Below are 27,630 nucleotides of genomic sequence, written 5' to 3' on the forward strand. Positions count from 1 at the left end.
GGTTGTAATCTGTACCAAACATGTACAAACTTCTTGTAATTATTCCCTAAACAATACGGTATAACAACTTTTTACAGAGCACTTACACTGACTTAAATACTATAGAGAAAATTGAAAGTATATGGAAGGATATGTGTAGGCTGCATGCAAATACTACACCATTTTATATCAGGGACTTGGGCATCTGTGGATTTCAGTGTTCCAGGGTGTCCTGAAACCAATCCCCACTGATGCTGAGCGATGACTACATATCAGATAGTGATAAATGTAGTGGAGCTAAATAAAGCAAGAAAGGATGGAGATTGCATGTAGCGTAGACAGGAGTTCCCATTTTAAATAGATGGTCAGAGAAAGCCTCACTAAGATGACATTTCAGCAAACATCTAAAACAGTGAAGGAAGTAGCTACAGGTCCATTTAGGGGAGCTTTGCAGACAGAGAAAACAAATATGAAAGCTCTAGGGCTGGAACAGGCAAGGGGGCCAGTAGGGCTGTAGAAGAATAGGAATGATGCTAAGAAGCGATTCAGAAACATAACAGAGGTAGATTATGCAGCCTTGAGGCCACAGAAAGGCCTTGGCTTTTTACTCTGAGCAAGATGGTGGCCAGTGGAAGGCTGTGAGCTGAAGGGTGACATGATCCTGCTCTTGTTTTAACAAGATAACTCGATGGCTATGGAAAACGGAAACTGGAGTGGGGCAGCTACACAAGTGGGAGGACCAGTTAGGAAGGTATTAAAATAATTCAGACAAGAGGGTTGCAGTGGGCAGAATAATGGCCCCTAAAGATGTCCACATCCTAATCTCGGGGACCTGTGAATATGTTCCCTTACATGGCAAAAGGGATTTTGCAGATGTGATTAAGTTAAATATCTTGAGATGGGAAGACTATCCCAGATATGGGTTAGTCAAATGTAACAGCAAGGGTCATCATAAGAGGGAGACAGGAACCTTGGAGTCAGAGAAAGAGGCATGACAACAGAAGCAGAAAGGAGAGAGAGAGAGAGAGAGACAGACAGACACTGCAGGAGGGATAGATACTACAACATGCTACCCTGCTGGCCTTGAAGACAGAGGAAGGGACCATAAGCCAAGGAATGCAGGTAGCCTCTAGAAGCTAGAAAAGACAAGGAAATGGATTCTCCCATGGAACCTCCAGAAGAAATGCAGCCTTGATGACTCATTTTAGACTTCTGACCTCCAGAACTGTTAAGATAATAAATTTGTGTTCCTTCTAAGTGAGGACGTTTGTGATAATTTGTTATAGCAGCAATAGGAAACTAACACAGGTTGGGGTAGGTGGAGATGGGGTGAGGCAGTAAGATTTAAGGTACATCCTATTCCTAGAGCCAACAAGATTTACAGAGACTGGATGTAGGGTATGGGAGAAAAAGAGAAATCAAGTCCAACGTTATTTTTTTCCTGAAAACTACAAAAATAGAGTGATTTTTGGTTAGAACAGTGTTGGCAAAAATCTGATTACAGTAGGTTCAAGGGAGAATGGACAAAAAGGAATTGCAGTCAACTAGCAGGCAACCATTCTAAGGACTTTTGCTGCAACAGGGCAAAAGGAAACAATGTCACAACAGCTAAAGGGAAGGCAGGGTGGATTTGAGGAAAAACTTGATGATATCTGAATATGTGAGTGGGACAGACCTGAGTGCACAATAACCAGCTGGACCCGAGCCTCAGACATGCACGGTTTGCCAGAGCGAGGGGAGGAAAAGTGAGCACATGGGTACTGGTGCCCATGAGTGGGTTGATGTGCTGATGGGAGAGTCGAGAAGCTCTTTCTGATTGCTTCTATGTTCTCAATGAAACTGAAAGCAGCTGAGAGTGAAGTAAAGCAAGAAGGTACTGAAGGTCTCAGAAGAGTGAAGAAAGTGTGAAAGAATCTAGGAGAACAGGTGAGTAAAAGCATTGAGAAATGCCATACAATTGCCAAGCAGCAAAAAGGACCAACAGGAGGACTTGGTGAATTTAAAGTGAGGGCAGTCAGCAAGGTTGGATGTTTTCTCTCCAGGCTTGTGCAAGCCTATTGGTGTGGGCATGAGGTAGGCAGAGAATTTAATTTCACTGGCACCGGGTTTTTACCAAGTGAGGACCAAGGGAATTGGGGGCATCTGCAAAGGAGGAATTGCAGCAATAGTTCATGGGGTCTAAGAGGGGTAAGGAGATGTCCAAGAACTGAGGTTTCAGTAAATAAATGATATGCAGTGACTGAAAATCTCAAAGTTGAAGAATAGCTAGGGATACGTTCACTCACAATATATTAAGAATGCAAGCAGGCTGCACAAATTCCTGTGTAGAGCATGTGCCCATTTTTGAGAGATCTGTATTATATGTGTTCATTAATGCAGAGAAAAATGGTTACTTCTGAGTCATGGAAAAATTTCCTCTTTTGTATCTTTGAAGATATTCAATGAAGAACATTTATTACATTAATAATTAGAAAAAAAGGATATCTTAAATAGCACGACTATTAAAATATCTTGCATATTATGTCATTTAAAATTGTACCTACCTAAATTACACATTTCTGGCTATGCTAAATTCTAGCAGGCACTACCAATGCTCATTGAGATGACACAGGTTTTTATAAGCAAATACATTTGATTGGGCTGTGCTTCTCTATGGAGGGTTTTCAAAATTAAAACATTACCAAAGGATATCCACACCAAGGGCTGTGGTTCAGCCAGTACACATCAAGATGGTGTAACGAATGTGATCTGTCCTGGTATTTTAAGCATCCTTTTTGATTTACTGCTACCTGTGTGGTTTCTGTTAATTTTTTTCTTTCTTGTTCTTCTTTTTTTTTTTTTTTTTTTTGAGATGGAGTCTCACTTTGTCACCCAGGCTGGAGTGCAGTGGCAAGATCTTGGCTCACTGCAAGCTCTGCCTCCCGGGTTCATGCCATTCTCCTGCCTCAGCCTGCCGAGTAGCTGGGACTACAGGCGCCTGCCACCACGCCCGGCTAACTTTTTGTATTTTTAGTAGAGACGGGGTTGCACCGTGTTGGCCAGGATGGTCTCGATCTCCTGACCTCGTGATCCGCCTGCCTCGGCCTCCCAAAGTGCTGAGATTACAGGCGTGAGCCACCACACCTGGTGCTGTTAAATATTTTGAATGCCATCCCTACTCATAGCTAATGGAAAAACAGCTGATGACAGAATATAGAAGAATAATAAGGTTTTGGTTCTTCAACCATGTGAAATACCGTATAGTCAAGAAGGCTATGATTTATTAATACTAGAAACACTAAAAATAGTTAAAATGCTTGATAAAAAAATGAGAAATATAAAACTGTTGTATAACTCGTTTACAATTATGTTATGGTGGTAGGTTTATGGGTAAATCTTAAAGTCAGTAATTTAACAATCAAATGATATATGTTTCCATTAAGAAAAGGAAGTATAACTTTCTGGTACATAAAGAATTAGAACTCTGTTATTAGTGAGAAAAAATAACCCATGGAGAAAGATTAATCCCACATGGACCCAGAGTCATTGTTCACGTACCAAAAAAAAAAAAGAAAAAAAAAGAAATATACTTTAAAATATCATATAATGCTATTTACACAGTTAAGAAAAGGATTAATGAAGAAACATTTGAATTGTCTGTAAATCAAATTGTTACATTTTACAAAACTGTTATAAACTCAATTCTCATAATTATAATTACTAACAAAAATGTCCAAAGTTGCTCCATTATTATTACTATCTAACCATCTTCAGTCCTTAGTTAAATGTATCAAGATTTAAAAACTGGCTTCTTAAACATTGTGACTTTTTTCCTTAAGCAAATATTTATATAATTTAATGTCATCTTATAACTAAAAATATATATATACTCTCATATTAAAGGGGCAGTTTAATTTGTTATGAAGAAAAAATGGTAGTGAATGTTTACCAGGAGTTACACTTGGTTAGTTACAATGTAAAGACAAATTGACTTAGAGACAATTTACGACTGTTAAGAGACACCACAGAAAGAGCAACAATGCCCTGCAAAAATCAATATTCAATTCACCAACGGGAAGAGGAGCTAAATAACAAAATTTTAGATTACAGGGTTACCAACATGCTTCTAACATTTTAAATCATTTCGGGGCATCCAGAAAAAAAAAATGCACAAGCTGGTTTTCAAAGCAATGAAAAGTAGGACAATAAAGAGAGCTGGAAAGTCCAAAAGCAAAAATGCAGAAAACTAGGCCGGGTGTGGTAGCTTATGCCTGTAATCCCAGCACTTTAAGAAGCTGAGACTGGCAGATCACTTGAGGCCAGGAGTTCAAGACCAGCCTGGGCAACATGGCGAAACCCTGTCTCTACTAAAAATAGAAAAATTAGCTGGGCGTGGAGGTGCATGCTTATAATCCCAGCTACCCGGGAGGCTGAGGCAGGAGAATTGCTTGAATCAGGAGGCAGATGTTGCAGTGAGCTAAGATCATGCCACTGCACTCCAGCCTGGGCAACAGAGCAAGACTCCAAAGAAAAAGAATGTTCTAAACTGAAATAAGTTGATTAGAGAAAATAACTAGCCAAATTATTTCAGGGCTATAGAAAAATACTGTTCACTGTCAACTACCAGTACTTAAACTAAAAAGTATATTCATAAATTCATAACATAATTTGTGTTATGAGCAATCATACATTCTGACAGTGTTATAAGCCAAAATTATTTGACATCAACCCTCATTTTATTGTAGAAACACTGATATAACTGTTTTCCATGCTTTTGTTCCATGTTCAAATTTTTATAGATCTTCCTTGCCTTTTTTTTTTTTTTTTTTGAGACAGAGTCTTGCTGGAGTGCAGTGGTGCAATCTTGGCTCACTGCAATCTCTGCCTCCCGGGTTCAAGTGATTCTCCTGCCTCTGCCTCCCGAGTAGCTGGGATTACAAGCATGTGCCGCCACGCCCAGCTAATTTTTGTATTTTTAGTAGAAACAGGGTTTCACCATGTTGGCCAGGATGGTCTAGATCTCTTGATCTCGTGATCCACCCGCCTCGGCCTCCCAAAGTGCTGGGATTACAGGTGTGAGCCACCACGCCCGGCCTGCCTAACCATATTTGAATACTTGTTCAGTCTAGAAAACATGTACATGAAATTACTAAATAAGGAACATTAGCAAATGTTATGAGATCAAACTGGCAAATGGTTTGAAGGCCACACAGCCCATCTGCTTCCTGAGATGATGTGCTGCAGATTCAGTTCACAGCAGACCACTCTGCTGTGGTGCCCATCCCTCTCTATATCCCACTGTCTTCCCCATGCCTCACCACCCCACCTGATCACTTCCACCCCAGCTACTTTGCCCAAGCATCCTGCCTCTCACTTATATCAATGAATTTTATGCAAAAGCACCCATTCATACTCAGCCGTTACAGTTTTACATTGATATTGTGGAAAACATGACCACACTACCCAATATCTCCAATTTGAAGAGGCAGAGAAGAAAAACTTTAGAGCCCAGTATCAGGAAAAGTTTCTCTTCCCTGAGGAAGTAATTGCTACAGCTTTTTTCTACCATATAAACAACAACACATCATGTGTAACTCAAGCTGCTCCTATTTTATTTTCCTTTTTAATTGATTCAGGAAACTTAGGACTCTAATCATTTGCTCCAACCCAAGAGCTCAGCTTCTGGTTTATGTACTGGGACTCGAGTAAGATTTCATTAGAAGAAGAGGTCTTATTATTAAAAGGTTTGTAAACTACTGTTCTAGTCCCTAATTTTTATAGACTTACATTTTCCCATTTTGCTGTTTTTATTCCTGTAAACCACTTCAATTCCTACGTGAAACCATTAGAGGTGTAAGTGAATAATTATATCAACTGTAATAGCAATCAGTTGATTGCATACAGTTCTTAATGTCTTAATAATTCATGTTTTATTTTAATCCAACAATTCAAGAAAGCTCCTTTAGTGCTATTTCTACAGGCTTCTTTAAGAAAGTTTCCAGGCTGAGTCACTTTGAGGCACTTGCTGACTTTTGAAAAAGCTGTCCTGTGAAAAGCCACTGCCTCTTTTTCTCATCAAGTAGATGGGCAAAAGAAAAAGACTAGACAAATTTGCTGGCCATCTTGCTTACTGAGCAGAAAGCCTTTCCAGCCCTGACACCTAATCAGCATCAGCAATTTCACTGCACACCCTGATGTGATGTTACGCAAATATACCAGCTTTATGAGTGACCGTCCTTTGGATCAGTGGTTCTCAAACTTCAGCATGCATCAGAATCACCCAGAGGACTTGTGGAAACACGGAATGGAACACTTTGCTTTATCCCCAGAGCTTCTGAGTTAGTTGATCTAGGGTAAGCGTTCTAAGAATTCGCATTTTTAATGAGATGAAGCTGATGTTGCAGGTCTGGAAACCACACTTGGAGAATAAAAGCCTCAGATCATTCAATTTTCCTGCTTGATAATCTTCAGGGACTCTGCACTGCTTATCAAGTTAAGCACATAAATGCTTCAGCTTAGCATTCAAAACCTCCTGGATAGAGCCCATTGGAACTCCTACTCCATCAGTCCATACCCCTGTGCCTTCATCCATTTACCTCCTCACTGCCCAGAGCACACACAGATCCTGTGCTCTGGCTCTTTCTGATCAGAACACACTTCTCATTGCTCTTTTCATTAAGGTACTCATTCTTCAAAAGACTACAAGAATGCCACTTCTTCCCAGAAGCCAACTGTTATTCATCTTCATTAGAACTCTTTTCTCTGGGCTTTACTAAAACACACAAGCCAGCCCTGCATTCTAATTAGTAGCTATTACCTAGCTCTCTTCCACGAGATTATATAGAAGAGTAGTTAAGAAGATGCATTTGGAGATAGAAAGACCTGGGTCCAATCTTTGGCTTGGCACTTAGCTGTGTGACACAGAACACTTTCCTTAACCATGAGCCTTTAAGTGAGATAACAACAGTACCTACTTCCAGGGATACTCATGAAGGTTAAATGACATAATCCACATAAAACACTAAATAGCATGCCTAGCACTTAGGGCTCAGCAAACAAAGGCAACTATTTCCTGGAGGTTTTGGAACAGCCTCCAATTCTTCAACATTTCTCCCGTGTCGGGTTTATGTCTCTTCACCTTGAATCTAAGCTCTATGACTGCCTGATTAATAGAATATACAATAGCCTCCCCTTATCTATAGGGAATATGTGCCAAGACTCTAAGCGCATGCCTGAAACCACAGATGGGACCTATATATATGTTTTGGTTCAAGGCTGCAGTGTGCTATGGTCGTGCCACTGCACTCCAGCCTGGTTGACAGAGACCCCTTCTTAAAACAAAACAAACAAACAAACAAACCACTTCTATAGTCATTGGTACAAAACAGCCATACTGCTTTGTAATTTCAAGTAACCAAAGAATGACAGATAAATAGGAGAGACTAACAGTCACTTTGAAAAGCAAGAAATTCGTGAGGCCACCATCTGCATATGAGGAGAGATCAAAAGGAGACACGGCAAAGCAGTTGCACAAAATAAAACAACTTTGAGGGAGGTGCACAAAATCCAGGGAAACCTAAGTAGGTGGGGACCAAACAAGAGAAACATGGTTACTTTTATTAGATATATTATAAATATTAATATTTTGCAAATACTTTGTATTCTTACTTTGGCCCTATTATTACACAGCCCTCCACAGTGGGTCTAAGAAAAATACCATATCAGTCATGGTATATAATCTTAACAGCCCAGTACTTTTCCACTGCTACACTTATCACAAATGGAACTTATTATGGTTAGTGTTCTTTACTAGACAATAAATTTTAGAAGTACCAGGACTATTTAGCATACACTCTCTTCCCAGTGCAATACCTGATATGATAAATATACATTGAGAAAATATTTACTAGGTGAATGTTGAACAGCTAAGCACTAAAAAGGCCATTGGAAGAACTAGAACAAATGCCTGAATTAATTGAGCATGAATTCACATGGAGTATAAACACAATGTCCTTAAAAAACAAAGTTTCTACCCTGACACAGAAATTGCATTAGGAACAACTATTTGCTGTCACCAGTTAGAAAATAAGGCACTCTTAAGGTTAGCATGGTGGTACACACCTGCAGTCCCAGTTACTTGGGAGGCTGAGGTAAGAGGAGCTCTTGAGCCCAGGAGTTTGAGTCCAGGTTGTGCAACATAGCAAGACCCTGTTTCTAATTAAGAAAAAAAGAAAAGAAAATAGAGAAAAAAAAAAAAAAGAGAGGAAATAAAAGAAAATAATGCACTCATGCTGGAGGAGATACTTTTATTCCCAATCTCTTCTGTCTATTCAAGTCCTGTTAATACCTCCGTGCCCCACCTCCCCCCACACACAACAAATTACCTACATTTGGAGCCATCACCCAGAATTCAGAGCTTCATGGAACCATACTTTAATTAACGTCAACTGTAACTGCTTCCACAGATTCCTTCTTTCCCTTTTACTGTCAATCTATTTCCAAAAATGGTTAACATAATCTCCCTTAAACACTGCTTTTATCACATCTGTTTCCTACCTCGGAGCCTACAGTGAATCTCAATTGTCAACTGTCTGAAATCTAAACTTATTAAGAGTTTAACATATTCGCAATATCTATTAAGAGTTTCTAAAGCTCTTCCATTAGTTGTCCTACCTACAGTCCACCAAACCAAACTCACAACTTGTTACTATTCCCATACAGGCACAAAAACACATGGTACCTCTGATGTAGCCAAGCAGACATGATGGAAGGTTGCATCTCAGTTACACCAGTCAAGTCTCATTATTTTGTCAAGAAACTCCAGAAGGAAGCCCAATACACTTTTGAGACTTTTTTATGAAAAATGTATTCCCAGGCACTCACGGAAAGAGACTCATCAATAGAAAATCATCAACTCTAAGTTAACTTGACAGGATTACTTAAAATTTTGTCTTAAAAAATCTAATCTAAAACTAGATTCTGTTGATTCAGGCTTCATGAAAGGAAACCTGAACTTTCTAACAAGGCCAATGACACATCCGCATTTTAATATATCAATTACTTAAAATACTGAACGCTTCCTTGGTAGTGCCTCTATCATGACCCTGGCTTACATAATCTACCCTCGCAAATTCACTTCAACTTTCATTGATTGGAAAAAATAAAGAATTTTATAACATCAAGGAAATCTATGCAACAGCCTTTCATGGAAACCAAACCAAATTTCCATTTAAGGACTCAATTTACTACCTGCTGATGTTTTGCAGATACAAAACCAAAAAAAAAAAAAAGATCAGATATGACAAACTAAAAGATTTACAAATTTAAAAACAAAATGCAACTACAAGAAACAGACTTAATGACTGAAATATGCAAAGATGGTCAGGGTAGAAAGAGCAGTTCCTTAGTAATCGTGTCCTTGTATATTTCAGAAATCTCCATCACTTCCCTAAACTCAGGTCATGCAGCATTCTCACGTGCACCAGCGTGTTCTCTCTCATCCCATTAGAATCATAACCTACTTACAGAAAAGTATAAGCTTTTGGTATAATTAATAAGAAGGACACATTAAAAATCAATGACGTTCCTCTACATTATCATACTTGCCATTCAATAGGATCTTAGAAATCTTCAAGGCTTTACTTCTCTTTATAATTACCTGTGCTCAATTACAAGGGAACAGCAAATGAATGATTAAACATAGAATACTAACAATTTCTTTGTAGCTTCAATTTCTGTGCAGCTTTTGAAATTTACAATTGATTACAGGTGTGTAGAAATGGTCTGAGCCTTCGTAGCAATTAAAGTAAAAAATTCATAAATGACAACTTTTACCTCTAGGAAAATGCTTAGTTTCATTAATGTTGCCTTTGTGGGAGAGACATGGTGAGGGCTAAGGTTAGGAGTCAGACAGAAAATGGCATATATCCTATTACCTTTACTTTCTCTGTTCCTAAAGTAGGGGTACTACCACTGATCTCAAGAGATTTCATAGGGATAAGAAATAATGCCTATGAAGTGCCGGACATACAACCAAAACCTAACAATATTAGGCTTCATCTCCATCCCCTGCTCAAACTCTAGCTTGTTGTAAATAGCAGTTAACCTCAGGATTCCTGCAAAGCATGAGCCAAATGGAATGGCCCTTTTCTTGACTTTGGTTTGCTTACTGCCTAACCCACCATCATGGGATGGATGGAGTTGGCTATAGAAAAGAAACTGTTTTAGTTTAAAATGACAAAACCACCCTCTTCCTTTTCCATTTTTTAGTTTACTTTTAGCTGGTTGTGAACAGAGGCGGCTGCAAACAGAATTATTTATGCAAAGTTGAAAATAATGCAACACAAAATTTAAAAATTTACATAATAAAGATGATGCTGTACACTGTATATGAGCACACTGCTTTAGACCCTTGTTTCCTCTTATAATCAAAACATAGAATTCCTCATAAAGATGGCAAAAGAAATTTCTGCAAAAACCCATGACTTGTAGCTTAGCCACCAAGTGTCAGGATGAGGTGGCTAAAATGTAATCAGAATGGGGCCTCAAAGCAATACCTTGTATTTTCAGGTCACGTGGAATTCTAGAAATGAACTGTTAATCAGACTGACAGTCCCCACAATTGTGATCATCGTCATAGTGTACAAAAATATATTCCTGGTTTCATCCTATTTGTAACCCTGATTCTATCCTGCACCAGAATGGATCAAATGGTATGTGGGAGATTGAGCTGGGAAAAGCCTCATCTTTAGTTTGTTCTCCTTACATATATCTTGATAACTTATTAATAATCAGCAGGCAAATGCTACCCAGTTACTTCAGTTGCTTATTATATGGGTCAGAAATGGTGATCATAAACATTTTGCTTTCACGACCTCATCACCTGCATTTTCTAATATATGGAAAAACAATGTTTTGCATAGTATTCTATTTTTTTGTTTGTTTTTTACTAATGGTAAATGTTTATCAAAGAAAAAACTGACCAGAAGTAAAGAATCAAAGTTGCTCATTTCAGTGTTTGTCCTGCTGGAACAAATACAATGCTGCTTAAAAATCATCAGCTATTTGTTCTTTCTGAAAACTGATTTGCTTGCAGAAACAACACAAAATCTGGTCAACACCCTTCTTCCTTTCTCTAGCATGGCACAAAAGCGTTATCTCAACAGACAGGAAAGGAAACTTAAATTAATTTATGTTTTCATAAATTCAGCTCTGCTCAGCAAATTAATTCATTCATTAATTATAATGAACAGCACAAAAAGGGTATGTTTTGGTCAATCAAATGCCTGCATTCACAGAATTCTGAAATACAAAAGACTGCATGTTTTACTTAGCTGAAACCAACAAAAAGCCAGATTGTTTTTCTTTTATCAGGATTTAGCAGACATGTCATATGGGGAAAACATTCACAATACTCTCTAGCATACTCTGTGGCTGTTTTTAAAACTAGAGTGGAACGATTATTCTATTTAAAGTGATTGCCTGTGTTCTATGTCAAGATTCTAGCACTGAACCATACAACCATAAAGGCTTTTTAATTTGAAAAATAAGGCATTTAATTTCTGCATAAGAAACTGTAATTCAATTTTAAATAGTAAAATACGTAATACATTTTGAAAGGGTCCTGAAGTTGTTAAAATGGGCATTTTCAGAATAATTACTTTTAGTTTAAAGGTATACTTTTTCAAGAAAATCACTGCATCATTATGCAATGTATCTGAATAGAGTTTTTACATTTATTTTAGCAAAAATATATTATTTATTTATTTAAGACGGAGTCTCGATCTATCACCCAGGCTGGAGTGCAGTGGCTTGATCTTGGCTCACTGCAACCTCCCCCTCCTGGGTTCAGGCGATTCTCCTGCCTCAACCTCAAGTAGCTGGGATTACAGGTGTGTGCCACCACACCTGGCTAATTTTTGTACTTTTAGTACAGATAGGGTTTCACCATGTTGGCCAGGCTAGTCTCGAACTCCTGATCTCAAGTGATCCACCTGCTTCAGCTCCCCAAAGTGCTGGGATTGCAGGCATGAGCCACTGAGCCCAGCCTGAGATACATCTTATAATCACTGGCAAATTAAATCTGCCTGTCCTAACGCAAGGGCTCACTGTTGCAAGTGGTTGGGCTCAGTTCTATAGAGAGGATGGGGGTCAACAAGCTATTACCTCATGTGGACTGTTTGCATTAATAGCCATAAATAGAGGGACCTCATACCAAATTTGCCTGCCACCATGCCTGGCTAATTTTTGTATTTTTAGTAGAGACAGAGTTTCACCACATTGGCCAGGCTGGTCTTGAACTCCTGACCTCAAGTGATCTGCCCACCTTGGCCTCCCAAAGTGCTGGGATCATAGGTGTGAGCTGCCGTGCCTGGCCAATTTTAGCAAAATCAGTTTTAAAAATAGTCCTTCCTTGACTAGAATTACCTCCTTAAAGCAGCATTTCCCAAGCAGCAGCAATTTGGTCCCCCATGGAGAGACCTTCTTGTTGTCACAACCGAAGAGTTGCTACTGGCATCTAGTGGGTAGAGACCAAGGATGCTGCTAAATATCTTAACATGTACAGGACAGCTCCCCGCAAACAGCGAAAAAATAAATGGTCCCAAATATCAACAGTGCTGAGGTTGAGAAAACCTGCTTTAAAGCAAAATTACTTAAGGGCTTTAAATTTTATTTTTAATTTTGAACCAAATGAACAGTCAAGTTTTTGAAAAGGAAGATCATTCTAGGCAAACTCCACATACTGAGGCCTAGATGACACTACACAGAACAATTAATTTTAAATATATAAAGTCAAGAAACAGAATTTTCTAAACAGATACAATTTTGGCATAATACATCTTCACTTACATGTACTTCAAACTTTATGCCTGCTACATAATAGGTACTCATCAAATCCTTATTGAGGAAGGAAAGAGGGAAAGATCTATCTTCCTATATCTTAGCCTATGATATTTTGAAAGATAATATTGAAATCAAGATAGGCCCCTTCCTTCTTGGACTTCAGCAGGTTGTTAATGTTCTCCCAAGTCCTCCCTTCTTTCATAGTACTACAGTGTAGCCAGCCAGCCACGGCGATTTTCCAGGCTCCTATGCAACTAGGAAAAGTTCCATATCTACAAAAGGTCTCACCGATACACCTGTGTGCACTCTGCAGAAGAAAGACCATACTTAGAGGAAATGCTTGCCCTTCATTTCCCATCTTTCCCCCTTACCATATGTTGGGATGTGGAGCTGGCACTGATCCTGTTTTAAGCATGCTGATGAGGCTAACTCCCTAAGAAGAGTAGTAAAACAAAAATAACCTGGGTTGTTGAATGACCACTTGGCATGGAGCTGCCTCTCCAGCTGGGATCACTCACCTCCAGATTGTTATGTGAGAGAAATGAACTTATTTAATCTACTGTATGTTGAGTCTCTTTCTTACAGCCACTTGTACAAGGCAATTCTAGAACTGATAGTCTCCTATGTTATTGGGGTGATAAATGCATTCTATCTGAAGAAATGTTAAACTGGCTAATTTTAAAAAATTTCAATGCAAATAATAATTGAAAGTCTAGATTATATAGTTACTTTATATGAAGGTTATGAGGAAGAATTGCCATGGGTTTATTATGGTCAATCTCATTTATCCAATCTAAAAGGAAAAAGGCACAGAAAAAATCTGAAGATTATTGCCAAAGGAATTCATTGTTTAAATGATATAATATTTATGTAAACTCATGCTAATGATGGCAGGCTGGGCACTGTAAAATGTAGGCTTAAGCACAAAATTTTGACTTTTAAAATTTTATAATTATAGCATTTTCGTCATCTTGACTTTGTCTCTGTTTGACTAAGATACCTGTAAGAATACCAGTAGCAAGAGGAAAAAAGAAACAAAGGCTAGGAGACTCCACAAAGTAAGTAATTAATCTTCAATCACGGATTTCTGTATAAATTGTGTACTCAGATTTTGAATAGCCAATTAAATTTAATTCAAATGATTCTGTGCCTATCTTGGTGTTCAGAAAATGCAGCTGCTTCTCTTTGGGCACATTCTTTATTGAACTACAAAATATTTTTCTTTGGACTTTACCTAAATGTATCTGTTTGTTCAAAGATTTATTCCTACTCTATGCAAATATGGAGGAATTGTTGACAAACTAAATATTTCCCATGAGAATCAATTAAAATATATTTCAGTTAATCAGCTTTATGCAATTCAGATTTTTCCATCAATATTGCTCTTTTTAAAAATTAATGTCTTCAACACTATCGTGGACTTTTTATACTAGTATCTATATCTTAAATATATGAAAATAGCAAAGGTACCAAGATATATATTGCAATCTCTTAACATCCTCCTCATCCCAAATCATATTTACGGTTTGTTCTGAAAAGTCCATTGCCATTAATTCAATGATGTATGCAATTTTTAATAACTTGAAATCAAAGCATCAAGATAAGATGATTTAAAAAGTAAAATAGCTTCATCTGAAATATATGTTTAAAGATTTTAAAATTCTAAAGAATTTGAATGTCTCACAACAAAATCATTTCTAAATTTAATGAAGTTCAGTGTACAAATTAGGTATCTTTATAATATATATATATAAAGTTCAAAACTATTTACTATTTTCAGAGGAATATTAATTTTGGCTGAAAAAAAAAACCAAAATGCACTTCCTTCACAGTTGAATAGAAGCACACTGATTACCAATTGAGGAGATTTTGATTCTTGATTTAGGAGTAAATTGATCTCATAATGTAAAACAAAATTAAAATGACAGTTTCACAGCCTCTCTCTTTCCCAATTTCTTTCTAGGGCATTAGTCACTCAGTTACATTCCACCCCTACAGGAAAAGGCAAACAGATGACATACTGTAACCAGTGAATGTCCCAGGGAACACTCAATCAGTAAATCACCACAGCGATGCTATGATGGCTACCACAGGTATGTGAAGACGACATTATTACCTACTGTAAAAAACACAATCATCTAAATAAAGAAATCACAATTCTCAATTTTAAACCAAAAAAGCTTTAAGAATCTCCATAGGCCGGGCACAGTGGCTCACGCCTGTAATCCCAGCACTTTGGAAGGCCAAGGCGGGCAGATCATGAGGTCAGGAGATCAAGACCATCCTGGCTAACACAGTGAAACCCTGTCTCTACTAAAAATACAAAAAATTAGCCGGGCGTGGTGGCAGGCGCCTGTAGTCCCAGCTACTTGAGCGGCTGAGGCAGGAGAATGGCGTGAACCTGGGAGGTGGGGCTTGCAGTGAGCCGAGATCACACCATTGCACTCCAGCCTGGGCGACAGAGTGAGACTCCGTCTCAAAAAAAAAAAAAAAGTCTCCATATACACCAAGTTCCACATGGCAGGCTGTGTGAAAATGAACTGGAAGCTCTTATGCATGCCATATCTGTGGCCTTCGATAAGCCAGAAGTCTCCAGGCTTTTTTGTTTGATTTTATCTATAAACAAAGGAAACTGGTCTTGGCCAGTGGTTCTCCACAGGAGCAGTACCCTAGGATGTGTTTTGGAAACAGATGAGCATTTTTGGCTTTCACAGTGATTGGCACTTAGGGAGGCAGGGCAAAGATGTGGTTCCTTTCCACATATCCAGGAACTGTGCCATGTTTCAAATATCTCTCTGTTCATTCCTTTCACTGGAAGCTTCTATATGACCAGTCTAGAAGGTAACTCCTTTTCACTTATTAAATAAGTCAATATAATTTTTAACAAACTGAATTTTCCAGGGATTCAACTCCTGCGTAAGTGTGTACTTTTGTTTGCAACTTTACTAAGTCATTCGCCATTTCAGAAAATCACCTCACCCACCACAAATCTGCTGACTAAGAGTAAACAACATAGCAGGATGGGATCAGGATTCTTTTGCAACTATTATATTCATGTCAATGCCATGAATAGGTTCAAATAGACATGTGTTTTATCACATCCTTCAGTACAGTCATGTCTGAGCATTTATATATTGAGTACATCATATTTTATTTTAAATATTTTCCTGTTATCTTTGTATTGGTTTTGTAATTTTTAACAGAACCTACTTATACATGCAATTCTCCATAAATTTCATTGCAGGATAGTAAGAAGGTGATAAAATATTTTATGAAAAAGAGACACCACATCTGATAGGGATGCAAAACACTGACCTACAATATCATCTAAGGCTCCCTGTAATTCTAACATTCCTTGACTCTATGAAAAATGTTCATAGGGCAAGTGCTGATTATTAGCAAGCCTTTACCTCTACTCTCACATTTCAACATTTCAAAGTATTGCAATTAAATTAAAAAGAGAAATACATGTGGTTGCTAAGGTGATACATAAAAACACAGACTTCACTAAACGTTCAAACATTGATGTGAGTCGTGGGGAATTCCATAGTGCTGATGCCTTTCACAGGTTAACACGGAAGGACAAAAAAAAAATATCTAAGGCGCAGCTGGAGCCCTTCACTTCTATCTCGCCACAAGAGGCTATACTACTGGCCTCCGTCGCTGACTGTGCCCTTGTTCTGTCCTTGGGCTAAGGGTCACATATGTTAGTTATATGCTGCCTCAGCATTTCTCCCAAAAATTTCATTCAGGAAAATATACATTTGCCAGCAATACAGATGTTCTCAATGTGGAATAGGATGAACATAACCAAACTGTAAATGTCTACTTAGCAGAACTTGTCATTCAAAAGGCAACACCTTCAACTCAATATTGGCTTGCCGACAGTATAACTATACTACCATTTTTCTGTGGCAATTTGTTCCTGCAATCAAATTGATGGATAATCACTACATCTGCTATGCCAACTTCTGGTTTATGAAAATATATTGAAGACATGACTTCAGGAACTCTCTCTTCTTCCCACACAACTGAGTTCTCCCCATGTCCACCTTCTCCATTATTACGTCTGACCATCCAGCACTACCACCTCCCTCCTCTACCATATAAGCTCCTGTCACAGGCAACAATGTGTTAACATTCCACAGATTTTCATATGTACATTAAATTAGACTTCCTAAGACAAGGTTTGAGGAAACAATTCCCTGACGAAATAAGATAAACCCATACTTAATAAATATATCCTTCTTGGCCAAATGACCAAGAACCAAAAAATAACTAATTACAGACAAAGTATTAAATAGAAAACAGGGAAAAAAGCACCAAATTATGTTTGATCTACAAACCAAAACAAACGCAAGATCCAGAATATTGAATTGGAAAACTGCATCAAGAAAGTCTAATCACCATTTTTTTTTTTTTTTTTTTTTTTTTTTGAGATGGAGTCTTGCTCTGTCGCCCAGGCTGGAGTGCAGTGGCGTGATCTCGACTCACCGCAAGCTCCGCCTCCCGGGTTCACACCATTCTCCTGCCTCAGCCTCCCGAGTAGCTGGGACTACAGGCGCCCGCCACCATGCCCAGCTAATTTTTTGTATTTTTTAGTAGAGACAGGGTTTCACCATGTTAGCCAGGAGAGTCTCGATCTCCTGACCTCGTGATCCACCCACCTCGGCCTCCCAAAGTGCTGGGATTCACCATTGTTTTTTCAAAAAGAAAATTTTATTAAGACATTTAAGTAATATATTCTTTGTAAGCAATTACAGAAATATTTCAAAATTACTGAAAGATCAGAAAAAATTAACACTTTGAAGGTATGGATAAACATTTACTTTTTAACGCATGAGTTTCTAAAAATAAAAGAATAATAATTTTTATAGGAAGAAAAATATCTATTACCAGCAATATTTTTTATAAACCTCAACTTTTCCTCACTGCCCTCACATACATGTAGGATACCAAATTAGCAATCTTCTAAAAACACGTTTCTAACCAAATAAACATGTGAAACATAAAAGGATTTCTGAACGAGTACAGCTGACTCCTCAAGTTCCCCGTATTAAACAGTTTCATCTCGACCCCCAGCATTTCAATGACCATCTGACTTCAGTGTTTGTTTGGGCTTATAAAAGTTATGGGTTAGTGTTTGGGGTGAAGAGCACATTGTGACCTGATGTAACATTTTAAATCTATTTGATTCAAAAATTAAGAAAAAGAAGGTTTGCCAATGGCTCTTTGAAAAAAGCAAATGATCCAGCATGGAGACCCACTGTCATTCTTACCCGCAGGGCCTCGATGACAAGGTCTCTGGCCTCCAGCTCCCCTTCCATCACGCTGAGGAGCATCCGCAGCTCGGATTTACTGAGAGTATCCACATCAAACTCTTTTTTCTGTAACACATAAAAAAATAAGGCAATGAAAAATCTTTTCCTAAGGAAGACACACACATCCTAAGGGTATGCAATGGATCAGTTTTATCCCAGTGGCTCGGCGGATCCAACAGGCACTGGGGTACTATTTGCAGCAGACAATCTATGCCTTGACCTTCTAGGAGGAGAGGTAAAAACTATAACGCCAATCTCTCAACTGTCCTCTCCAAGGAGCTATAGTTCCCCAGCCTGCCTGCACACCCAGACTCAAAATCTCTCCAAATTACATAGCACAAATTTAAAGTCCCTGGAGTCTGAAGCAAAACAGGTCTGGTACATCTTCGGGGAGTGGGGGAGTTTCAAGAGAAGCAAAGAAAGCATGGATGTATTCCTAGAAGGGCCCCAGCATAAAGGTTCCTGGGAGGTTATTATAAATTCCAGAACATCCAATAATAATAGGTCATGTTTATACACTCTGCAGCAGAGGCCACCAGCTGGCAGCCAAATCTGGCCCACAGATGTGTGTTACTTGGGTCAAAAAGTGGGTTTGTCATTGTTGTTGTTGTTTTTCATTTAGAAAACATTTAAAAAATCTGAAGATGTCACCAAAAAATCCAGATCCCTGGCTTGTCTTTAAATGTCAGATGACTGGGTAACTAACTCCAGATTCATATTTCCTCAGGGCAATAATCCACAGAGCCGGGAAGTAGCTGCCCCTTTAGAAGGAACACATTCCTCATGTTGCCAACCATCCCCCACCAACACATACACACACACACACACACACACAGTACAGGCACACACACTTTTAAGAAGCCAGGACTGCCATCCATGTGTGGTCATCTGGGCTGCCACAGTCAGGTGAGTTTGGAACCCCTGCTGTTTGGTTATCAAAGTGCCTTCTTATGAATGTCTCTGTAGCTTCTGGGCAGGCTGGGGAGCGAGCTGAGACTGGAATAAATGAGCCTTCCAAGGACCCAGCTACAGTACAAAGTCAGCACCAGGGCCCTAGGTGTGGGGTGGGGTGGGGGGGCGGTGGTTCATAATTTCTCACACAAGTTTCTTCCAGCCCTTTTGTCTTCTCTTGCAGATTTCTTCCCTGAGTGACTGCATCCAACCTCTCATGGCTTTAAATCCCATGAATATACCACTGACTCTCGATTCTTTTGTCTTCCACTCCAACCTTCCTCACAGCAACTTTTAAAAGCAGGTTCTCTGGCATTCGTTTTAGAGATAAAGCTGAGAGCAAGTTCACAGTCAGCCTGGGTGAGTCCAAAGCCTGAGATCCTTCCACCAGGCACACTCTGCTCCTCCCTTCTGTATACAAACTCATTTGAGAAGCCCAGTCACCATCACCAGGGAGGGTAACACAACATTTATCCCCAAATCTCTCTGTAGACTCGCCCTGGTTTTGAATCCATTGTTCAAAACACGCCAGAACATTACTTCACACTTGCATAGCACCCAATGGCTTCCAAAGTATTCTCAAAGAATTGACTCTTACGCCATATTGCTATCTCCATTTTTAAAATGGAAACTCAGAAAAGTCAGATAATATATGCAGATCATGCAACCAACCAGTCAATGGTAAAATCAGGATATATGATCAAATGCCATGATTTATCTTCACACTTTACCAGCATGGCACCAACATTCTAGAATAAGCTCTTTGAGATGAGATAAAAATGGTACCATCCTATCAGTCAACCAACATGAACACTGGTCTATTTCTGTGAAGACACAAAAGTATACACAGCAAAGACAATAAATGATTTCAGAGGCTTTCAAACAGGCATGACCAGAATGGTCACATTTAAGTTTCAAAAGAATCTTCTGGAAGGAGGTATGACGGTACAAAGGGGAAAGAGACTAGAGCTAGGGGGTTCTCTCAAGAAAGATTTTAAAAGGATCTCTCTCTTAAAATTATTTCTTTTTGCATATACACTAGACAGAGAAGTTATTTGGAAAGGCAAGCGCTAAGGATAAAGAGAAAAGGAAAACCTATAGCAAGCACAAATCATGTATAGTTCTGAGGGATCCATACTTCAAAGATTTACTAGAGATGCTCCCTATAAATCTAATGTACCAAGTCTCAATTTCTGCTTCTACTACACAGTAGTGTCCATAAAATCTTATAAACTAATTGTTCTCAAACATTGGCATGCATAAGCATCACCTGAAGACCCTGTGAAACAACAAGCCATGGGGCTCCACCCCTGGAAATTGTGATTGAGTCCGAGGTGGGGCTGTGAATCTGCCCTTCTAACAAGCTCCTGCTGATGTTGCTGGTCCACAGACTGCATGCTGAGGAGCACTTCTATAACTCATGCCATCCTGTTTTCTCATCTGTATAATGGAATTCCTAACGTCTACCCTGCATTCTTGTGAGGATTAAACAAGAACATATCAATGAAGTAAGTGCCAATTGAAGGCAGGCAATTGTTATTATTAACCCAGATGTTTCATGTAGAGAGGAGTGGGGTATTGGCCAGGAGCCTATTTCTTTGAAAATCTACCAGCCCAAGTCCAATAAACTCAGTTTATTGACTATGATGAAAGACAGCCTCTTTTATCCCAGTTTTTCCCACTGAGATCGGAGAGTAAGCTGCAATCCTTATGTGCTTTAGAGTGTAATGCTTTATTAATGATGCTGCTGGTTGCTCTAAAGATTTTAATTAATTGTATATTTTATTGTCCTGTTTCTCCAAAGCTTTATAAGCAAAGTGCTCCATTTTAAAAACTAATAAATTATGAAAGACATGCCAAGATCCTGATTCATATTAGAGTCAGGAGAGCCTGCCCTGCTTCCATCAGTAGCAGCAACACATGTGACTTACAGCTAAAACTTGTTTTTCTATGTATTACCATCAATAAAGAGGGAAATTCATTAAAATAAAAAATACTGGTACAAGGGTTCTTGCTAAACCATAGATTATGACACACAGAATGTTAAAAATAAATGTCTCCCGTCACAACATATGAAGTGATGTACTGTTTGAAACATACAGTGCATCTGTCTACTTGTCTCTCTTCTATGACTCTACCTCCGTTTCTCCACTACTAGTCATAGTAAAATTTCTCTACTAATTCCTGGCCTTCCATAGTACAAATATAATAATAATATTTTCAAACTGTCAACAACTTTTATTTCCACTCTATTCTGGCAAAACAGGGTAAAAAAAAGTACTGTGCATGAAAAGATGCTGGAGATCTTAAGATTCCAAGTATTTTATAAATAAATATAAAGCACTTTAGTATTTTTAGAAAAATAACCCCAGAGGCAAAAATTCTAAAAGCTATATTTTTGTTAGTATATATTTATATATATTCATATATACACGCATATATATTCATATATATTCATATATAGGCACACATACATGCATATATATGCATATTTATGCACATATATATGCATATATATTTATATATATATATGAAGTGGCATTAATCTTAGATGCATATGGTACAAAAGTACTTAGATACAGAAAAAAAATAATTAAAGTTTCTTGGTTTAAGAGCCAAATTATTTAAAGTCATAAAATGTCTATAAAAGATTGCCTTGATAATCTAATTTTCAAATTGGATAGAAGACAGGACAGATCCAAATGCTGCCACTCACACAAAAAATTAAGGTCTCTATCAGGGCACTCATGAAAACATGACCCCCAAATCCCCAACTCCCCCCAGAAAAAAATCACAGCAGACATGTTCACAGACTAAGGTTTACTATTGAACTTGCTTTTCCCAATTAAAAAAGAAAAATCCAGCTATTTTTTAGTGATGAAAAGAAACTAAAAACAAAGTAAAACCAGACCTGTGCCAGGCACGGTGGCTCACACCTGTAATCCTAGCACTTTGGGAGGCCAAGGCCGGCGGATTGCCCGAGCTCAGGAGTTCGAGACCAGCCTGGGCAACATGGTGAAACCCCGTCTCTACTAAAATACAATAAAAAAAAAGAAAAAAAAAATTAGCCAGGCGTGGCGGCATGCACCTGTAGTCCCAGCTACTCTGGAGGCTGTAGGCGGGAGAATTGCGTAATCCAGGAGGCAGAGGTTGCAGTGAGCAGAGATCGTGCCACTCCAGCCTGGTGACAGAGCGAGACTCCATCTCTAAGAAAAAAAAAAAAAAACAACAACCAAATTTCAACTCCACAGGCCACTCTTCTGCCTGTTACATTTGCCAGGAAAAGCATTCCAGAAAAAATGCTTAACACCTAGTTTTAAAAATCTGGCATGGCAGCTTCAACTAATCCAGAATCTGGTCATCAAATACAAAGTATGTCTTGTTTGGGATACAAATCATATATATTAGTTTATTGTATGTTAATCTATTGTATATTACAATTTATTATATACAATTTATTTAAAATTTAAAAGTATACTTATATAATTATATAATATATACATATATATGATATATTATGTATAAATGAGAAAGGAGAAATAATCCCAAACTCAACTGTTCAACACTGTAGTTTTGAACAGCTCTGAATTACTTGGGGCAAGCATGGGGAGGCCATTCTTCAGGATTTTTTCTCATACAGGCTGAGAGAGAGAGAAAGAGACAGAATAGACAAAACAGACCCTGGCTGAATCAACTCATCTTAAATTTCCAGAATTGAACACGGGCCAATACCAAGTTTCCCACTCCCCAAATCTAAAACACTAGGTTTATGTGGGGAATTCAATAGATACAGCTAAATATTAATAGAAAAGTCTTACTCATACCCTTTTAGAATTACTGGAACCAACCAACATTGATTACCAGAATACCTTCAGGAGACATTATGAGCCACAATGGCAGAGACACCCCTCAGATCTTTCCTCAAACACATCCGTCCTATCACGGCTGCTGGGGGATATGTTGGTGACCAAACACAAACTCAGGCACTTTCTCTGGCTCTTCCCACCAACACCAAGAGCCTCTCTTCCAATTTAAAATCCAGCAGGTTGTGCCTATTTTCCATCAGTAAGCTTTACACAGGAGAAAGCAGGCAGACTGGAAGGTGGGGTGATGAGCAATGTGGCTAGGGAAGAATCAGCAAAGTAGGGCAAATCATTTCATCTGTTTGAATCTCAGGTTTTCCATCAGTAAAAATAAGGATGCTGGAGTAAGTGATCTCTTAAATCTCCTCCAGCCCCTAAATGTCCTGATTTCATGTACCATCAGGATAACTAGATTACTGGACTGAGGAAATTTATTTAGGTCATTTCCTGAGCCTAAAAGCCTTTGTGAGGTACTTGAGGAAAACTGATTTTGCCTCTTTGCTCAGAAGTTACAGAAATGTATTTTCCTCCCAGTTTAATAGTGCATGCTAATAATAATGCATTTAGAACTTTCTATGTAAGCAAGATTTACACTTTGGGGATGAATAAGGGCTATCAAAAAGGAAAAGCAATGAAATCATCTTGAAAGTTCACCATCACAATGCAAAGGCTGTATCACTGACATGCAAAATATTAAATCCACCTCTCTAGGTACTTAAGAACATGCACTATATTAAGAATTCAACTAATTATAAGGATTTTCATGAAGAAAAGTACATACTTCTCAAGATCTCAAAGTATTTTCAAATCTCTGAAGTTACTTCTTGCCTTGAGATTATCTTCCTGATTTCTCTCTCTACAAGGAGGAAAGAATTTTTGTGATGGGGTTGCATACCTCTGATGCTGCTCTTCCTAATCCTCCGTTACCCTCTGATTCATCTGGGTACTATCTTAACTTCAGCACATAGCTCAAACCCACTTTTGAATGTCTTTCCAGACTCCCGAAATCTCTCGTTCTCTCCATTCAGTCTTAAAATCTGTTCTATTACTTCACTTGGCAGTTAATCATGTCCGGCCTTGTGCATTTCCTCATAGTAATCTTATTAACTCTATTAACTCTATTTTCTCACCCCTACTAGATGTGTCAGGACAGTAAGAATATTACTTCTTCACTCATTTTATTCAACATGCTCCCCCTGCCCCCACCCCACCATATACACTTTGGGTATAAAATGTCTACTGCACACAGTATGAAAACAGAAAGTGTGCAAAGGATGTCTCAGGTACATCCATCTTACTAAGATACAATGTTTCAGCCCACTCTAGGGGGAACTAAGTAACTGTATTAGATGATTCACTCAGTGTTTCAAAAATCATTTAGAGTACCCTAAACTAGGGAAGCTGCTTGATGTTCCACTTTAAAACACCATATAGTACGAGAACATGAAGTCTATTTGGTGTCAGCTCTCCAAGGTCATGCACCTCAAATCAACCACACTGTCTGGGGTCTTTCATGCAAGACAAGAAACTCAGTGTATTGAAAGGAGGTAATACTGGCAAGGAAACAATGTCAGGAAGGAAAGCTGGTAATGGATGTAACTAATTTTAGCTGAGAAAGCTGGAAAGAATGGCAGAAAAGTGGCTCAGGGGTGACAGCCTCCGATAATTAAGCCCAGCTACCTCCCTTTTCCTCCTTTCAGATCTCCCCGCAGTCTCCATTTCCTCCTTAGGGAAAAAAAGGACTACATCTCACATAAAACAAACATCTATTTTCACCCTAACTCAGTTTTTCGATGTTACATCAGCCCGACATGGGACATGAATCAGCTCCACAGGCAAGCAGACATTCAAATGTAATAACCATCCTTTAAGAAGCTTACAATGCATTAAAGAATAGTCTTGATTATTTGTAGGTGGCAAATATCTGTATGCTGATTTTCAAACGAAAAGGCTGGGCCAAATGAAGAAGCAGGCCTTTGGAACCATCTTGTCTTTTCAACGAAATATAAAAATGTCAAAACCAAATCATCTGCAAACAAGTATTCACTCCACACAGCAATGTTACTTCGACTACACTACATTTACTATAAGCTTTAAAACTGATCCCCAATGTATCAGTTGCTTACTAACAATTTATTTAAAGAGAGTATCTCCCCCTACTCTAAAATCAGGATTTCTATATGGAAGGCATCATGCTGTACACAGCATTAATAATATGATCTCATTATTTGTGTAAGTTATTTAAAACATTAAAAATTTAAAAAATCTTTCAATATCAATGTCATCATCATCCTCTCTCGTACCTGTCCTCTGATTCCTAACCTAACTACCAACAGAAAAGACAAATCTTTTTCCATGTTATATAAGCTTTGCAAAGGAGCACCAACAGAGAATAATGTAATCGAGTGTGTTCAAATAAAGTATCCTTCTAAAGCAATACTCAGACGGGCTTGGGTAGCAAAGTAAATGAAGTTGGGGGATACTGCTCCATCCTTCCTAGGCACATTCAAAGTTGAAATTCCAGTCCCACATTTCTGTGAAATTGCAGACTATTCTAAAGCCTTGCCTAACCTCCTTTTTCCTGCCCAATCTTTCCTTTTATTCCCTTTTCCTGTTTCCAAACTTCCCCACATTTCTCTTAACCCCCTATCAATCATCCTCTCCTCCACACCCCAATGGGTGATGTGGCCTTGACTCTTATTATTGGAAGGATGCAGAATGGCAGAGGTGCAGCCTCAATCATCATTTTGAAAAGGGAGAATCTAAAGAGAAAACTAATAGTGTTGGAAATTAAACTTTCAAAACCCCCCTATAAATAATCTAAGAAGTCATTGAGAAAAACAGCTTGGAAAGGGGCAGTATTAAGATGAAAATTGCAAAAAACAAGAATTAGGGTCATCTTTTTGGATCAAGATCTATAATATCTATAACGTTAATTATTACAAGTCACAGGCCAATAATTTCACTATAAAATAGCTGGTAATACACAAAGTGAGTTTTCTAATTAGCCAATCAACATTAAATTTTATGACACAGCTTCTTGGTGAGCTTCTTTTCATTTTCTTCATTCAGTAAATATTTGTGGAACACTTACCATGTGCCCGGCATTGTGCTAACTACCTTTGCTTTCTTTTACAAACTTCACACAACTCTCCTCGGAGGAGGAGGCTGCTTTCTCCCAGCCACAGCCTTGCTGTCCACATGATCAACAGCAGATAATTGTAAATGTCTAAGTACCAAGGCTGTGAAACGTTTTCTCACCTCATAAAGTTATGTGAAACACAAGGATAGAACCAACTGGCAATCTAGCCTAGGCATGGATTCAATCACTGAGAGGACAAATGTTCTCTAAACAAAATTGCTGCTGTGAGAAATACAATAACGACAGCAACAACAATAATAATAAAGTCCAAAAACTGGGGCAAACAGAAATCTATGACCTATTAAGAAGAAAAAAAAAGAGTGAAAAGCAGGACATTGAAAACAGTTATATTCTCATCTTTGGAAAAATATTCCAGTCAATTTCCAAGCTATTTTTCTGAACCATATAGCTGAGACCAGAATGGGAACCTCTATGCTCATCGCTGAAAGCCCTTCGCATATGGCTCCCTAGGATATGGCCACATTTGCACACTCCTTCCTGCAGTGCCAGTCCAAATCCTGGCACTTCCTGCAGTGCCCGTCTCAAGGACTACTTCAAATGTCATCCTTCTATGGAAGTTTCTAGATCCATCCACTAGGGACCCTCTCTATGACTGGTCCTCTCCAAACTTCTAATGCAAAATCATTCTTGCCTCTCATGACACCATCATCCCCAATTTGATTCCTTGGCGCATGTCAGTTTCTATCACTCGAATGTATCACTTTAGGGCAGCAAAGATCATACTCATGATGCCTGTATCTCAGCAAGTGTTCAGTAATGTGTGTTAAATCTGCGTTATTTCCTATTTAAAAATTAAGCTGCAAAACTTTCAACATTCTATAGCTGCCATGTAACTATAATTTAGTTTAAAAAAAAAGCTTAGTGCAATTGGTTACGAAAGTTCTTTTCAGTGTATTTACATTCAATACTGTCACCTGGAAAACAAAAATTTCAAGTTCCAGCTGTTAATTTGTTTAACATCACTGTCGTGCATTTTAAATCATTGTCCAAGTTTTTCTTTGTCACTGTCACCATGACAACAAATTTTATACCTACTTCTTGTATATTAGCTGCTCCAGAAAAGCTCAGAATGACAAGAATGTTGGTTGGCTTCCCAAATATAGCTCTAAAAAGATCTCCATTTTCCTTTCATTCCAAAATTCTTTGGTGACAATAAAAAGCATGAAGATTTCTGTTTTCCATACTGCCTTATCCATTAGGAGTTATTTTCAGAGTGGAAATAGCAATATGGCCTATAAAAGTCATCACATTTGGCTAAGGCACTGAAAATAGCCCAGGTTTCCCGGCATGGTTCACGGCAAAGACTATTAATATGATCCTATTGAATAATGTAGCTGTTACCCAGCCTTAAACTTGGGATGCTTTCAGGATTTAAACAGCTAAGAATGAGGATCACAAACTAAATTTAAAACATTCCACTAAAAATGATATTAAACTGAAAACTATAAATTAAGCTTGTTTCTAAGCAACAATCTAAATAGTCAAAGCTTAGTGAAAACACTCACTTTCAAAAATAGCCTACTGCTTCAGA

The 27,630-nt window shown here is 38.4% G+C and overlaps 1 protein-coding gene across 4 annotated transcripts in view; it reads right to left on the minus strand.

Moving 5' to 3' along the window:
• CTTNBP2 (cortactin binding protein 2) overlaps positions 1 to 27,630 on the minus strand; it is a 162,755-nt gene that overhangs the window by 132,655 nt on the left and 2,470 nt on the right. For all 4 annotated transcript variants that reach the window (XM_032761548.2, XM_032761549.2, XM_032761550.1 and 1 more), the window contains exon 2: positions 18,081 to 18,188. In XM_032761548.2, coding sequence (XP_032617439.1) covers positions 18,081 to 18,188 — 108 coding nt within the window. The remainder of the gene's footprint in view (positions 1 to 18,080; positions 18,189 to 27,630) is intronic.

Source organism: Hylobates moloch, unplaced genomic scaffold (genome assembly GCF_009828535.3).
Source record: "Hylobates moloch isolate HMO894 unplaced genomic scaffold, HMol_V3 SCAFFOLD_1, whole genome shotgun sequence".
NCBI classification, from domain to species: Eukaryota; Metazoa; Chordata; class Mammalia; order Primates; family Hylobatidae; genus Hylobates; species Hylobates moloch.